Below are 15,116 nucleotides of genomic sequence, written 5' to 3'. Positions count from 1 at the left end.
GCTATGTGGTCAGTGCGCCACAACTAGTGATGCAGGATCATTGTGCCACCACCCCAACCTCAACCTAAACCCCACCGCACAAGAAACCCAACTGCCTAAATATGGCTTCTCCCATCTTGATCTTGAAGTTGGAAACACAACACCAGATTTGAGAATCCAACACCAGATATGAATTCTTACAACTTGATCTCAAAGTAAAAAAATGCAACAAGGTTTGGAGACAACAAATTCTAGACGAAGATTCAAATGCATAAAATGCCCTAGATTTGTGAACATTGCGGATATGAAAAACAAAAAGAGTTAAAATCCCAACAACATTAGGAAGAGGGGAATAGAGGGAGGTAGCGATGGTAAGGAAGGAGACAGACACATGATGTTAGCGAAGGGTGTGGAAATACTGGAGGTGAAGGTGAAGGTTGACACACAGTGGAAGGATGTGGGAGTAGAGAGAGATCTATAGAGAAAGAGACAAGGAATGAGAAGAAAGAAGAAGAGAAAAGAGAAGATGAAGAAAAAAATACCTTATATTTTGTGGTGATTTTTAGCCGTCAATACCTTTAGTTCATTAACGATATTAAACGATCATTTTGAATCAATTCAAAAAGATAAAAGACTAAATGATTTTTTAAAAAAATAAATGATCAAATTGAACAAAAAAAAATAAGATAAGAAATCATGTGTCATTTAACCTTTTTTTTACGTTAAGAAGTTAAATATATATGTTAAAGTAAGAATGTAATAGCAAATAAAGTTCAATCGTCAAGAGAGTCTAATTTAGTTGAAGTTGAATAAAAATACATAAATTATTGTAAACATATGTCATTATTTTCCTAAAGATAAAAAACAAAGTACAATCCATATTTATTAGTGAAGGGGGAGTAATATCTCTCCACAATACAAATTTATGTAACCATAGACAGATCACAAATATGAATAACATATATAAAACGACAATCATGAATAACAAATATATATATATATATATATATATATATATATATATATATAATTCTTAATGGGAGGCCAACGTACTAAAGAATCAGTGTTCCGAATGTTGGAGCATATGTTGCTGCAAGAACAAAAAACATCAGAGGAATCGATAACTTGACGGAAGTTGCACTAGAGGAGCCATTATCTGTGGTTGGCACGTTTGTGGATCCGGTTCCTGCAATTTAATGTGAAATTGAATGGGTAATTAACGTTGTACGTGGACAACTTGGATCGTAAATATCACTTTCCTAGTCTTATTTTTTTATTTGTTATAATGTCAAAGAGTTTTCTTTCTCCCTTCAATCACACTTCCTGAACTTGTTGAATTAACATTCATGTACATACCTGATGGATCCGAATTAGGAGAAGGAGATCCCACTGGTGAAGCAGCTGTACACAAACACATGATGCAAATTAATTATCACCAAGATATATATGAATTGAAAAATTATTTGTGAACTCCAGATGCTAGGCGACATCTCGAGCAAAAAGATAGAAAAATATAGATATAATATCTAATGAAAAATGTTAATGACACTTTTGTTTTTATATATGATACATGATATGTAAAGATTACTCATATGAATTAGATTTAGATTAATTTGAACTTTGCCTTAGTGATTTTAATTGATTAGAGACTCATTTGATATTTGGCTCATATGATGATCTAAGAATAAACTTTGTTATCTTACCATTGCACTGAGTGATGGGTGGGGTCCGCACATTGCAAGCCCCAGGCAAAGCCAGGGCCTGGGTTTGGTTGATTGTAACTCCCAATGAAGATCCTCCCCCGTTAAGAACCTGGCACAGGCACTGTGGTTGTGACCTGACAACACTGGAAAGCTGTGTGCAGCACCCAGAAGAAGGGGTGGAGGAGTTCCCCGTTATGAAGTTTAGGCACGGTGACAGGTTCACCAACGCACTTGTGCAACTTGATTGTTGTGCCTTAGCCCCTACACACATCATGCTAATGATCATTACCACCAAAACCACACCCATCTCCATTTTCCCTTGTGCTGCCATTCCAATAATTCGAACAAGATATCGTCTATATGTGACTAATTAGCTAGCTGTGTTTGGTATAACGGTTTGGAAAGGACGGGCTTTTATAGGGATTAAAGAATATTGAGGCAAAAAAATAATAAAATAAAGGGTTGGTTTATGTTGGTGAACTACTAACTCTCAAATCAGATGAGGTCTATTTGGGATTTGGTAGCACCTTCGTATTTTTTAAGCAGTTCAAAGTTCAAACGCGGACATTTGAACCCTTTAACCTTCATAAAAAAGTCCAAGTAACTTTTATAGAAATTAGGCTAACCGGTTTGATCGAAAAATACATGAATTAATTTAGTGTCTGATTTAAATTAATTAAGAAAAATTATAATAATATTTAATTTTTAATATTATAAAATTATAATGAGGAGAAATCAAATTATATTAAATTAGAAGTTTCTTATAATATATTACCTATATAAAATTTCTTATTAATTCAAAATCAACATAATATAAATATTTTAAAATATATTAAAATATAAATATTTTATTATATTTTTTATTTAATTTTGATAAAATTTGACATAGACAATTTTGATAATATTTAGATATAATTCTTAAATTAATAAAAATCACATTTTTAATCAAATTATAAAAATAATATAATAATTATTAAAGTTAACTATATAATTTAATTCCTCCTTGATTATAATATTGTTTTATATATTATTTAAAATCAGTTTGACTATAGTTTAATACTTTGCAGCAGTGTGGTCACAAGCTATTTTAAAAATGAGTGGGTTATAACATCCGGGGAGGGAAGAACATAATTTGTGGACGTGTTAGTCACTAGTTAAGTTTGAGTGAGAATACAAGCATGGGCTTTGAAATATGACTCAATAAAACTAACTTCGTGTTTTTTACGCTTAATCTGTTGAATTTGGGGATCCGAAATCGATATGAACAGAAGAAATTTGTGGGATGAGAACTGCGTCAAAGAGAAGACAGGATGTCGCATTACAGACGTAATTAAGCAGTTTCGGAGAAATTGAGCAAAGCATTCTCGATTAATTAATTCTCTTGCAATCATGGTGTGCAAATGTCTCTTGTAAGTTGCAACAGAAGGACAATTATGATGTATTTTAATGACCTTATATTATAAAATAAAAAATTTAAAGAATTTCAAATTTAATAATATAGATATTTAAAACCATATCATCACCTCAGATTCAGAGTGATTATCAACTGGATGGAAATATCAAATTAACGAGTTATTACGAATCAAAAAGTTTTTTTTTTTTTTTACTGGACGCATGAAAAAGGTTAACGAGTCGTTATTGGTTTGATCAACAGAGTTATTGGTTGAACTGATTTAACTAAATTATTTAAAATAAATAACTATATATTTTTTACATATTTAAATCATAAAATATCATCATTAAAAATTTCAAATTCTTCTGCAGCGTTGATTTGTTTTTTTGTTCAGAGTTCAATCTATCTATCTATATAAATCAAAAGCAAAAAAAAAAAAAATCTATGTAAATAAATTAAATTTGAGGAAAAATATAAATATACCATTTAATTCTACTAATATACTCCAATTTGTGACTATATATTTAACAATTGTTAGAAATTTTTTGGCAAATTTACATATTCAATTTTGTTTCTATGATAATGTTAGAGCACCTAAAGATAACGAAGTCACTTAGTAATTGATGACAAAAACTAAAACATAAAAAAATTATTTTGTAGGGATTAAAACCTTGAGTTTCTAGGTATGGGAACAAAAACACAAAGTTTAGACAATTGTTAGAAAAAAAGGTAATTTTATTTTTTATCTGGCACCTCATCAAGCCGCATGAAACACAACTAGACTCCACGTTGCCACGTTTCAAAAATTTTAATAGTATTTAATTGCAATTAATGGCATACACAAAAAATTAATAATAAATTTTATAACATTTATAATGTAAAATCACTTAAATAAATTGTTTATCTTAAATTTATAAGTTCTATAACATAAATTTAAGAATTTTACATAATATTTCACTTCAATAGCTAAGGTACTGAAAACTTAATTTGAATTACATTAAATTTTAAATTTAAAATAATTTTTTTAGTAATAATCAATTAAACAACAATTATTTATATAAACAACACAATCAAGTCATCAATTTCAATGAAAAATTTGTTAAGCAACATTACTTGAACTTAAATAACTCATTTAAGCATTCCTTTTGGAGATGTACGTAAGGAGCCTTTGTTTCAAGGTGTGATATCTCCAAGAATGTTATTATTATTAAGAATGTTATTCCAATAAATATTTAAAAATTTGTTTGTTTATATTTAATTATCATTCCTAAGAATATTTTTAAATTTAAAATAATTGAAATAAAAAATAAGAGTTAAAATGAAAGTTATAAGTGGGTGAAAACCAAATTTTCACATTCTCATGGAAATACAATTTACCCACCCACGTGGTCGGAATAAAAATGAAGCAAATCATGTTGTAATTACTTGAAAAAAAAATAAGTAATACCTAAGAATATCTTTTTTAAAAGTACTCCAAATAAACATGAGAATACAAATGTAATTTACTTACTAAAGTGCAAAGCGTGAACAATTACCGGAAACAAACGAGTAATTTTTTTAAAAAACTATGTTTTTGGTACTTTTAATATTTTTAAAAGTTTTTTTTTCTGACTAATTTTGAAATGCCTCACTCTTAGTTCTCAAAGGGGTTTAAATAACATTTTGCTCTTCTCAAATACTACTAGCTTGTGTGTTTGCCATATATATCTTATAATTTGTGAAGACGTACTTTATATATATATATATTCTTTCCCGTGCGGCTGTTGCGTTTCAGACCCCACATTTGGGGGTTGTATATATCAAAAGAGTGGAAACTGAAGTACTTAATTTTGTTGAGGTATGAATATTGGTTGGTTATTATTTCTCACATTATATACTAATATTGTGAATTAGTGTGTATATATATATATATATATATATATACTTTAATTCTTTTATTCTTCCTGCCAAAAAAAAGTAAGTTGAATGATCTTGTTTTGTGCCTTCGTGGGTGATTTTGGGAAAAAAATATTTGGTACATCATATTATTATACCTTTAAATCATTATCATTCTCATTCTTCCGCTTAACTTTTTCGAATATCTATCTATGGTTGCCTTAAAAACTGTCTATGGAGAACAAGTCTATGCATTTTATGAATATATTATAAGAAGTTAAAATTAAAAGTTAACATCTTAAAAATTATTATTTGAAATAGAAAATACTAATATAAACTATTAAAATAAATTTATTCCCTAAATATTATTAATGCTAAGTTAATTTTCCAGCTAATAAAAAGAAAAGTAGAAACTAGCTATAAGGCAGCGATTCATCTAAGGATTTTCTTTCGTATGTGAATTCCAAGATTGAATTAAAGTTATCGTATGGAGAAGATAACTTTAATTCACCATTCAATTTCTTGGTAATCATACTAAAGTACAGTTTCCAGCGAGCAAAACTCATTAAATATTTAAGAAACAAGTATGCTATCAGTAACATTATTTTGTATCATTTGTTAAGTTGACAAATGGTAGTTTATATTCTTAAGATATTGGTTAAGAAATTTAAAAGGAGAAATATTTTTATTAAGATGTGTAACCTTGTATTATTCATAATTTTTTATATATTTTCTTTAACTTTTACAATAAATATTTCTATTTTAGTTTCTTAATCAATATTCTAAATATACTAATTAATAAGATTCTTTTAAGTTTGGTAGTGAGTGGCATTCCAGGGACCAAGAGTACTAGAAAAATTTGAAATAAAGACTGAATATAGAGACAGAATGTTTTCCATCTCTAACACAAATTTAATAACCAGAGACGAAACAAATAATTTGTCTCACAGACGGTATTTAGAGACAGATAGGTTAGTTGCTGGTTTATTTCATCTGAAGTTTGGTCTCTAAATTGGCTAGTTATTGTTAGAGACAGATTTTGCAGAAGGAAAAAGTCCATGACAACATCATCCATCTTTGAATTCGTCTCTAGATGTTTTTTCTTCTTAATTCTAACATCTTAGAGACGAGATATTTTATTAGTAATATCAAAATTTTATATTGTAATATCACTTTTAACTATTTAAATAATGTGCAAAGTCTCTTATGATGATTAATTTGTAATATATTTTGCTTTATAGGTTAAAAATATTATCAATTGTTGACAATATATTTTATTGTTATATAAGAATGTATATACATTATTTGAATTTTTTAAATTCATTTTAAATATATAATTTTTAAATTCTAATGAATTAATAATGTATATACCAACATGTCATTGGTTCAAATAGAATTGTGCTTATTTTGTTAAGCAATATCTGGATCCGAGTGTTCTAGATGAAAAAAATGATTGAAAGAAAACATACACTAAAAATAATCAATCAAATTTACCGATAGAAATTAATCATTATTAAAGCTAATGAATCCACAACAATGTATTTTATGAATATTAATTAGATATTATATATTTTTAATGTCAATTTAACTTACTTTTTATTATCTCTTTCAATATCTTTATTTCTAACTTGAATTCAATATTTTCTAAAATGAATAATCAATTATTAAAAAATAAATTTATCATAATGTAAATTATTCATCATAAATCTAAAATATAATTTATAGATTCAAAAATATTTATTATAAATTTTAGTTGTATAACATTAACATTTATATGAACAATACACATGTTAAAATACTAAATTTTATAAATCTGTATTTTTTTTTATCTTTTCTGGAGTTTGAGACTCTACACTAATGGATAATAGAAAAAAAAATTAAAATTTATACACATGCACTTATACATCATATACCTTATAGTTTAGATATATACTTTTTAGTTATGAAAAAAATTACACTCACTTATATATGTTAATCTTTTTGATGAATTGACTACATATTATAATAGTTATTTTTTGAAATCATGATATTTTTTATTTCTGAAAAATGATATGATAATAATAATAACAATAATAGTTATTATTAAAAGTAAAAGACTTCCCCTTTCCCAAAATTTTAGCTCTCTTGACGTTCCCTCTCCCAAATTAACATAAAACTCAACTTACCTCAAATTAACCCAATGCCCTTTTTCTACGGTGAACTTGGCTTTGTGTTTACATCAAAACAACAATTGAGCTTTGGAGGAGTCGGAATTATGTGTGTGCATGTGCGTATGTGAAAGATGAATTTAAGATATAAATATGTTGAGACTTAGTATACCAAATTATTTGAGATGTAATGTTATTAATTTTTCTCTATTTAATATTATCCAAAATTTTACCTGCATCTGATACTCTAATCCTAATTTCTCAAGTGAAAGAATCTAATTTATCTATTTTCTCTCCCAAATTCCTTTACAAAGATAAAACAGTAAATTACATTAAGAATAAATATGCATGAATAGGCTAAACAAACTCATCCTATTCCTAGTCATGATTTCACTTAGATGTCTTTCCCTAGTTCTATTAGAAAATAACGTTTCTCAACGCTATCCCTAAAACTTATCATGCAAATAGGTGATCAAGCCATAAACAATAACACGAAGCACAAAAAAAATTGGAATTGCATTAAATAGATAGTAGGAAAGAATTACATTACAAGAGTTTGACTTCATGGGGATAATATGTATACATTTGATGCATGGATAAGGTTACTTGGAAAAATATGTATAAATATTATTGTAGAGTTTTAAGCCAAAAGATAAGGTGCATTTAATGCATAGTAAAAATTGAATTTTTACCACAAAGTTTTAGGTGGTTTAAATACAAAATGAAATATTATATTTTACAAGATGAAACTTATTTGAATGGATCCATTGAAAGTTGTTTTTGTTTCAATTTCCAAAAGAACTTATTTATTATAGTTGATGACAATCTTCACTATAAATAGAGAAAATAATTAATGAAGAAGATACACATGAAGAGAGAGTGTGTGAGAATAGAGATTGTGAAACAAAGTCACTTTGTTGAGAGAAAAATATTTTTGTGAGATACTTAGGCTCAGGATGTATCCATTAGAGAGCTCTGAGTCTTGGTGTCTCGGGGTTGGTCTTTCTCCTTTGCTTCCTATTCATTTTATAGGCTTAAGGTAGTTTAATTTTCACGCAACCTTGCGCTTAGTGCAGGCTTTCGCGCTAAGCGCGCATTTGGACTTCTTCGTGGTCTTCTTCATACTAAGCATGAGCGACCACTAAGCAAGGAGACATGCTGGGTCTGTCTTGCGCACTAAGCGGACTGTTCCAATCTTCAACTTTTTCTTCAAGGTTTTTTTTTCACGTTTTTGTATCAATTTTCCTCCAAAGCACTTGACATTTTCTTCTTTTGATTCATGTTGGTAAAAAATTACAATGATATTAATTTCTTAATTATTTAATTAAAAACAACGATAAAGTGAAGAAATTGTACTCATTCTTAGTCAAAATTGACTATCAAATTAACTCAAATTTTACAGTTATCAATACCCTTGGTGTTGGTGGTCATTAGAGTTGATTATATCTTATATTTGATTTTGTTTACCAAATTAGATGTTTTCGTAAAATTATATATCAAACTAGGTGATGTTGAAAATTGTAAGAGATGAGTGATTTTGACTTGGCATTGATTTTTACATTGATTGCAATTACAACTGATATAAAAAGTAATTTTGTACATCAGTTGTAATTACATGCAACTGGTGTAAAAAGTAAAAATCATCAATTGTTGTTAATTCACTGGCAAGTATATCAAATTTTCACAAGTAATAAAGTAAATGGAAGTCCAAATGTCAAGTTCACAAAGACTTTGTTTGTACTTAGATTGGTGCAAACTCAATTTTCAAGCAATATAAGAGATAAAGAATTGTAAGTGAAAATTTAAAGGGAAAAGTAAAAGATAAGAAGACAAGAAAAACAAGCAATAATTTGAATGTAAGAGATGAATTCAGAATGTAAATGTGTCAGGACCTAGAATCCCAAAACTACCTGTGTGCAATCTTAATAATTTTTCTCTATCTAATGTTATCCCAGTTTGTACCCGCATCTACTCTGATACTCTATCTTTATTTTCCTACATGAAGAACCTAATTTATCTATTTTCTCTCTTAAATTTCTTTGCAAAGATAAAATAGTAAATCACATTAAGAATAAAGATGCATGAAATAGGCTAAACGAACATCACTCTATTCCTAGACATGATTTCATTCAGATGTTCTTTGCCAAAAATAATCATTTTTCAATGCATTACTTCCTAAACAGATGCTTGAATATGGGTGATCAGACCACAATCAATAACAATATAGTATAGAAAAGAACAATAAAAACCATAATTGCATTAAATAGATAGTTCTGAAGAATTACATTACAAGAGTTGATAGTTAGACTCCCAACAATGGGGGTTTAGCCTCTCATTGTCATGAGAGACTTTACACTTTAGGAATTGATGAGATAGAAGAAGAAAAGAGACGGATAAAGGAGGAGAAGGAAATAATGGCTCTAGAAAAGGATTTTTCCTATTTGAGATATTTAGGCTTTGGATGTACTCAATAGAGAGCTTTGAGTCTCAGTATGTCTTTTTCCTTTGCTTTCTACTCCTATTTATAGGTCTAAGGTAGCTTAAAATTCACGTGACCTCACGCTAAGCGTGCACTTTTGGGCTTAGTGGGTACAGTGTTGATCACGTGCTTAGCGCGATGACATATGAACTTAGTGAGTATAACGGTGATCACACGGTTAGTGTGGTGACATTTGGGCTTAGTGAGTAAAAAAAATGTGTGTACATGTTGATGAGAGTGATTTGTGCCCCCCCCCCCCCCCCCCGGGAATGTGTGTTCCTTTTAGCCCTTGATTCATAATCCTTAGAATTATGAATAAATATTATTAATATATTTTTATAACATTTATCAAATATTGTGTATAATTCATGTTGTTAAAGTTTATTTTTTGATATTTTTAGGTTTTAGCAACATGAATCATATATAACATTAAATAAAATGTCGCAAAAACATATTAGTAATATTTATTTATAATTTGATAATATTTTTTGAATGTGACCAAAGACTTTTAACAACATTTTTATTAAGTGTTAAACAAAAAAAATATTGTTAAAAGTCACATATGTGTAGTGAGTTAAAATAATCCCCTAATTCATTTCCTTCACTTGGTTGAGTATTCTAGGAAAAAATATATTACAACCAAGTTCAGCATGAAGCATTCCAAATTTGTATCTTTTAGGTGAGGATGCCTGGTCATTTGTAATGAATAATTTTGATTGATCTCTTGTGGACTTAGCCAAATGTAATTATATTTTTTAATAAACATATCATTGTAATTTTCTTCATTAATTCTAGACAGTTTTATCAGAAGATGGAATTAAGATATTAGAAACAATAATAAAAGAAACAAATTTTAGAAGCATATATAAGTTACTAGGGTAAACTATAGTAGTCCAACCTTGCTTTCTTATCTCCGTGCTAAGTCTCCTAACTAACTAGCAACAGTTGATTAGTTAGCTATTTTGTTCGCACATCCTTAACGACTGGGCGAGTCTCCAATGCCCAAATAATTTCAATAAAATCAGCTTGTATAACCTGTTTTGGCATTGTAAATAGCATTTTCTTCTTCATAAATCTCTGCTTCGTATGTGCATACAATATAAGGTTGAAAAAAATTAAACCTGTTCCTTATTCAGGCTTCATTTGAGAGCATACCATTTTAGTGTTGTATGGCATGTGCTTTCAGCTGGTTACCATTAGCAATTATATGAGTTTGTACTTCATTTTTTTGTGTGATTTGCATGTATAATCTGTCACGGCATTGTATATAGTTTGCTTCATAATTAAGCAAATGATTTTGGCTATTAAGGATTGTGTTGTGGCTATGTTTAGTAAAATTAGTTTGCATAAAAAAGTTAGTTTCCCTCTGATCATGTCATCTTTTAACTCAGTTTACAGAATAAAAAATATAATATTTGTGTTATCTTTTCATAGGGTACCAACAAGCTATTGCCCAGGCCTAAGTGGATGTCAAATGAGTGACTTAATGAGAAACTAGGAACCAAAGATAGTAGTATGTAAATGTTTGGGCTTAGTTATTTTTCTATTACTACTTTTGTCAAGGGAAAATTACATTTAGAATATATATAGTGTGGTTGCTTTATCTTAAGAGTGTCATTGATTTATCTTGACTTCCTATTAATGGTATTAGCTTATTGTTATTGATGCGTTATTTTCCCAATTTCATGTCTATTTAACAAGTGTCAATTTAAATTATTTGATGCTTAAAAACTAGGATTGATTTTCATTAATGGAAGTTTAAAAAAATTGGGTAATTATGTAAAAAAAAAGAAACAGGTATATATATATATAGTTGTAAAAATAAATATTCATGTTTAGAGATGGAATTATATTTGTCTCTGATTAGAGACAGGCCATCACAGTTTTAGAGACGGATATAATTAGTGTCATCATAAATGAATATTTATTCTTTCTAGTCAGAGACGTGCAAATAACGGTAAAGAAGGATTTTTCTATCTTTAACAGAGACTAAATATGACTTTTCTTATTTGATTTAAGTCGGACTATAAAACTCCGTCTCAAAATATTCCAAGACGCCCAGATCCAAAACGGATGAGGCACTGTCTCTAAGTCTGTTTCTGAATAGCTTAGAGATGGAAAAAGTTGCTTTTGGGGACGTAAAATGTCTCATAAGATTTTCTAGTACATAGGTGCACTTTAGAAGCACTTTTCCTTCAAAGATGCAAATGCAAACAAACTATCATGCGATGGAACATACCTACAATTAGGGGAATGCTCCAACATGGTTTAGCACAAACTTTACATGCAAGTCCATTTTCTACTTGAAAATACTAGTTAATTATCTCACTATACTGACATTGGTTAACTTTGTAATCAATATAGGTCAACAGGTAAGTTGTTACTAATATAAAGGAAAGGATGATTTCTAATCTCATTGAATGCGATTTAACAAATGCGGTGGGCCTTATTCAGAAAGGTTGTAATTCTTCTCATTCCCCAGTTTACCATTGTTAATAGGATAAGAACTTTGGTACATACACATGGTTATGTACACATTAGACATATTTATAGAGAGGCTAACTTTGTGACAGATAGAGGTCATGCCCAGCCTATAAGTTTAACCATATTGAACGGGACGCCAAGATTTTGTAGTCCATACCATCAACTCGTTTATGTAGACAGGTTTCTTAGAGGTTTGCTCTCCTTTATACAAAAAAAGAAAAAGAAAAGAAGAAGAAGCAATGTACAAGGCTTGCAAGAAAAAGGAGGAGGTGCACCCTCAGCTATACTTTTGCTTTATAAAGTTTGTTGTGTTCCTAAAGATATTAATTATCTTTTTAATTTCTAATAAAACTATCTAATGCTAGTTATATATTGTTTAAAAACTTTAGTCTCAACTGGACAAAATTATCTTTCTTTGAAGATTATGTCAGTAGTTTGAATCTATGTTTTTGTAAAGTTTTCTACTATTAACAGCTGGTCAAATTCAGGCCCCCCTGGTTATGAACACTATCTTTCAAGGGGAATAATTTATTCCATATTTTTCTTCTGGAAACAACTTTTCTGATTTGGATACTATATTGATTAGTTCAACTATTATGAACATAATGGAACCATATATTGAGTTTGATCAATTATGTTGTTTATTTTAACAAGTAAAAAATGTAGCTTGAATAATATTACTTAAAAGTATTTAAGTTGAATTCAAAAGGTAATATTTTAGATGAATACTATGGAAGAAAATATAATATTAAGTTGCAAAATGTTATCAAAAAATATTTTGTAGACAATTATTGGCGGTCATAAAACAACTTGTTCTTATGAAAAAAGTATAAATATATACTCTTTTCTAGCATTAACTTGATTTTACTAGCTGATCATTTCAGTGCTAGTAATTTTTTTATAGTTAATGCCAAGTTTAAAAAGAGTAAGAATGCATTTTTGGGCGGATTCAACCACAAGTATCGGTTTATTATTTTCTTGCAAGAATACTAGCAGTCAACCGATATTAGCTAAAGGTTGTTTTTAGTGCTTGTAAACGCCGAAAAGATATTTGTAGGAGTTTTTAGCTTCTAAAAATTATATTTCGGACCATCACAAATCACAATTCTTTTGTAAAACTATAAATATTGAATTCTTTTTGTGGAGTAAAAAATGAATATATAGATGTAGCACGATGAATGTTCTGTATCTATAGATTGGAAGGATACAAAAGAATGACAAAATTGTCATCACGAGCTGGCAAACAAATACGTTGCTTAATTTGTAGTTGGTTGTAAGAAAAACCTTATTTTTTTATATAATAATTAGATAGATAGGTTAATTAACTTAGAATTTCTTATGTTTAAATTAGGACACTAAAACTAATAAGAACCTCAAATTTTAGCAACAAACATGGCATTGTTTGTTGTTCATGAACTATTATGTTGCTAAAAAAGGGCAAAAGGTTATGCTTTTTTTTACCAAGTTAGGTTTACAACATATATTGCCTCTCACTTTGACACGTGACAACTTCATTACACTGCCAAATTAGCCTTGAATCAGGAAAGGTGGAAGAAAACCACCTTTTTAGATGATTAATTAGTCAATTTCCAATTTCTTAGGCTAAAATTAGGACATGGGAACTAACAAGAACTCCGAATTTTATCAATAGACCATGACCCTATTTGTGGTTCATGAACCATTTATGTAGCTATATATACCTATCTATCTTCCAAAACTAAGGTCAGGGAAGGAGGAGAAGACAAATTAACCACCAACAACAGCAGAAGAAAATAAAGGAGCAAACTAAAATGGCAGCAAATAAATACGTTGCATTGTTGTTGGTGGTGTTCCTTATCGCTGGAAGTGCTAATGCCAGACCAAAAGAAGTCAGCTGCGCAAGTATTTGCATCGACAAAGAATGCAAAAGTGACTTTAACAGTTGGTGTGCAATATTCAATTGTGGTATCAAATGTGCACTCATAGGACCACAAAAGAGTAAGTTAATTTATTTATTTCCATATATATGTGATTTTTTATGCACGTCTCTCTATGGAATATCCGAGTAAGAAACTATTATAAAACATGACTTATTTTACTAAGAAAATCATATTGAATATTAAAATATTTATTTTTTAATCTTCATTTTAGGGTTTAGATTTCATTGTCATATAGTAAAATCGTTAAAGAAAAAAGGCATTATTATAGATGACGCTTTTTTTAAAAAAAAAACCAAAAATTCAATTGGAATGATAAACTTGGAATGAAGATGGATAACATAACATAGTGTATTGATCACATTGTTGTTTTATTTACTTAATATTTCTTATTAACTAGTATCTTAGTTGTGTAATATACAATATAAATACTTATTTTATATAAAAATTATAATAAATAAATAAAATATTCCCATTTAAGATAATTATTCTAATTTATATAGATAGAAAGGATTGATTACGTTTACATCTATGTATAATTTTATCAACATTTATTATTTCTTGACTTTGTATTTTTAAAATATCTATCTATCACTCTATGATGCAGAAACTGAAACAGTTCAACGACAAATGGTAAAAGAGCAAGGACTAACATCATCAAGGAAGATTCAACAATAAATGATGAAAGAAGAGGCGAAGCACAATTGGAAAAATACACCTACTCAAGTTTTTTAATACGTGGCTTTCTCATGAACAAGGACATGCATTTTATACACGTCCTTGTCCTCCTTTCCTCTGCTTGTTATTAACTATCACAATAATAATACCATCAAAATATTATCAATATTCTTGATTCTCTTGTTTCTTTTTTGAGCAATTACACCCTTTGTTTTTCTTTCTTTGTTAAATTTCAAAAGTTATATATAAAGAGTAAACCATGATACCTAGTTGGATTCCAACAGATAAAAAGTTATATGCAAAAAGAGAGAAACATACACACATTATATATACACTCACATTTTTATATGAGAGGGATTATATATAAAAAGATATAGACGTATATATATATATATATATATATATATATATATATATATATATGAGGGTGGGAAGTGTAAATAATTGACTATTAAATTTGAT

At 28.7% G+C, this 15,116-nt stretch overlaps 1 protein-coding gene and 1 long non-coding RNA gene across 2 annotated transcripts; one reads left to right on the top strand and one right to left on the bottom strand.

Annotated features, from left to right (window-relative positions):
• Positions 1-837: 837 nt before the first annotated feature.
• On the bottom strand, positions 838-2,114 carry LOC114403908 (non-specific lipid-transfer protein-like protein At2g13820). The gene is made up of 3 exons (XM_028367132.1): positions 1,683-2,114; positions 1,336-1,380; positions 838-1,165 (listed from the first exon to the last, which is right to left on the bottom strand). Exons 1-3 carry the CDS (start codon positions 2,011-2,013, stop codon positions 1,032-1,034), a joined length of 510 nt encoding a protein of 169 aa, XP_028222933.1. The 5' UTR covers positions 2,014-2,114; the 3' UTR covers positions 838-1,031.
• Positions 2,115-13,737: 11,623 nt separating this feature from the next.
• On the top strand, positions 13,738-14,824 carry LOC114401615. The gene is made up of 2 exons (XR_003664310.1): positions 13,738-14,037; positions 14,584-14,824. It is a non-coding gene; the product is annotated as an uncharacterized LOC114401615 (long non-coding RNA).
• The last annotated feature ends 292 nt before the right edge of the window (positions 14,825-15,116 follow it).

The sequence above is a fragment of the Glycine soja genome, chromosome 20 (genome assembly GCF_004193775.1).
Source record: "Glycine soja cultivar W05 chromosome 20, ASM419377v2, whole genome shotgun sequence".
NCBI classification, from domain to species: Eukaryota; Viridiplantae; Streptophyta; class Magnoliopsida; order Fabales; family Fabaceae; genus Glycine; species Glycine soja.
The sequence above is the reverse complement of the archived record's forward strand: the minus strand, read 5'-3'. Positions and strand labels throughout refer to the sequence as shown.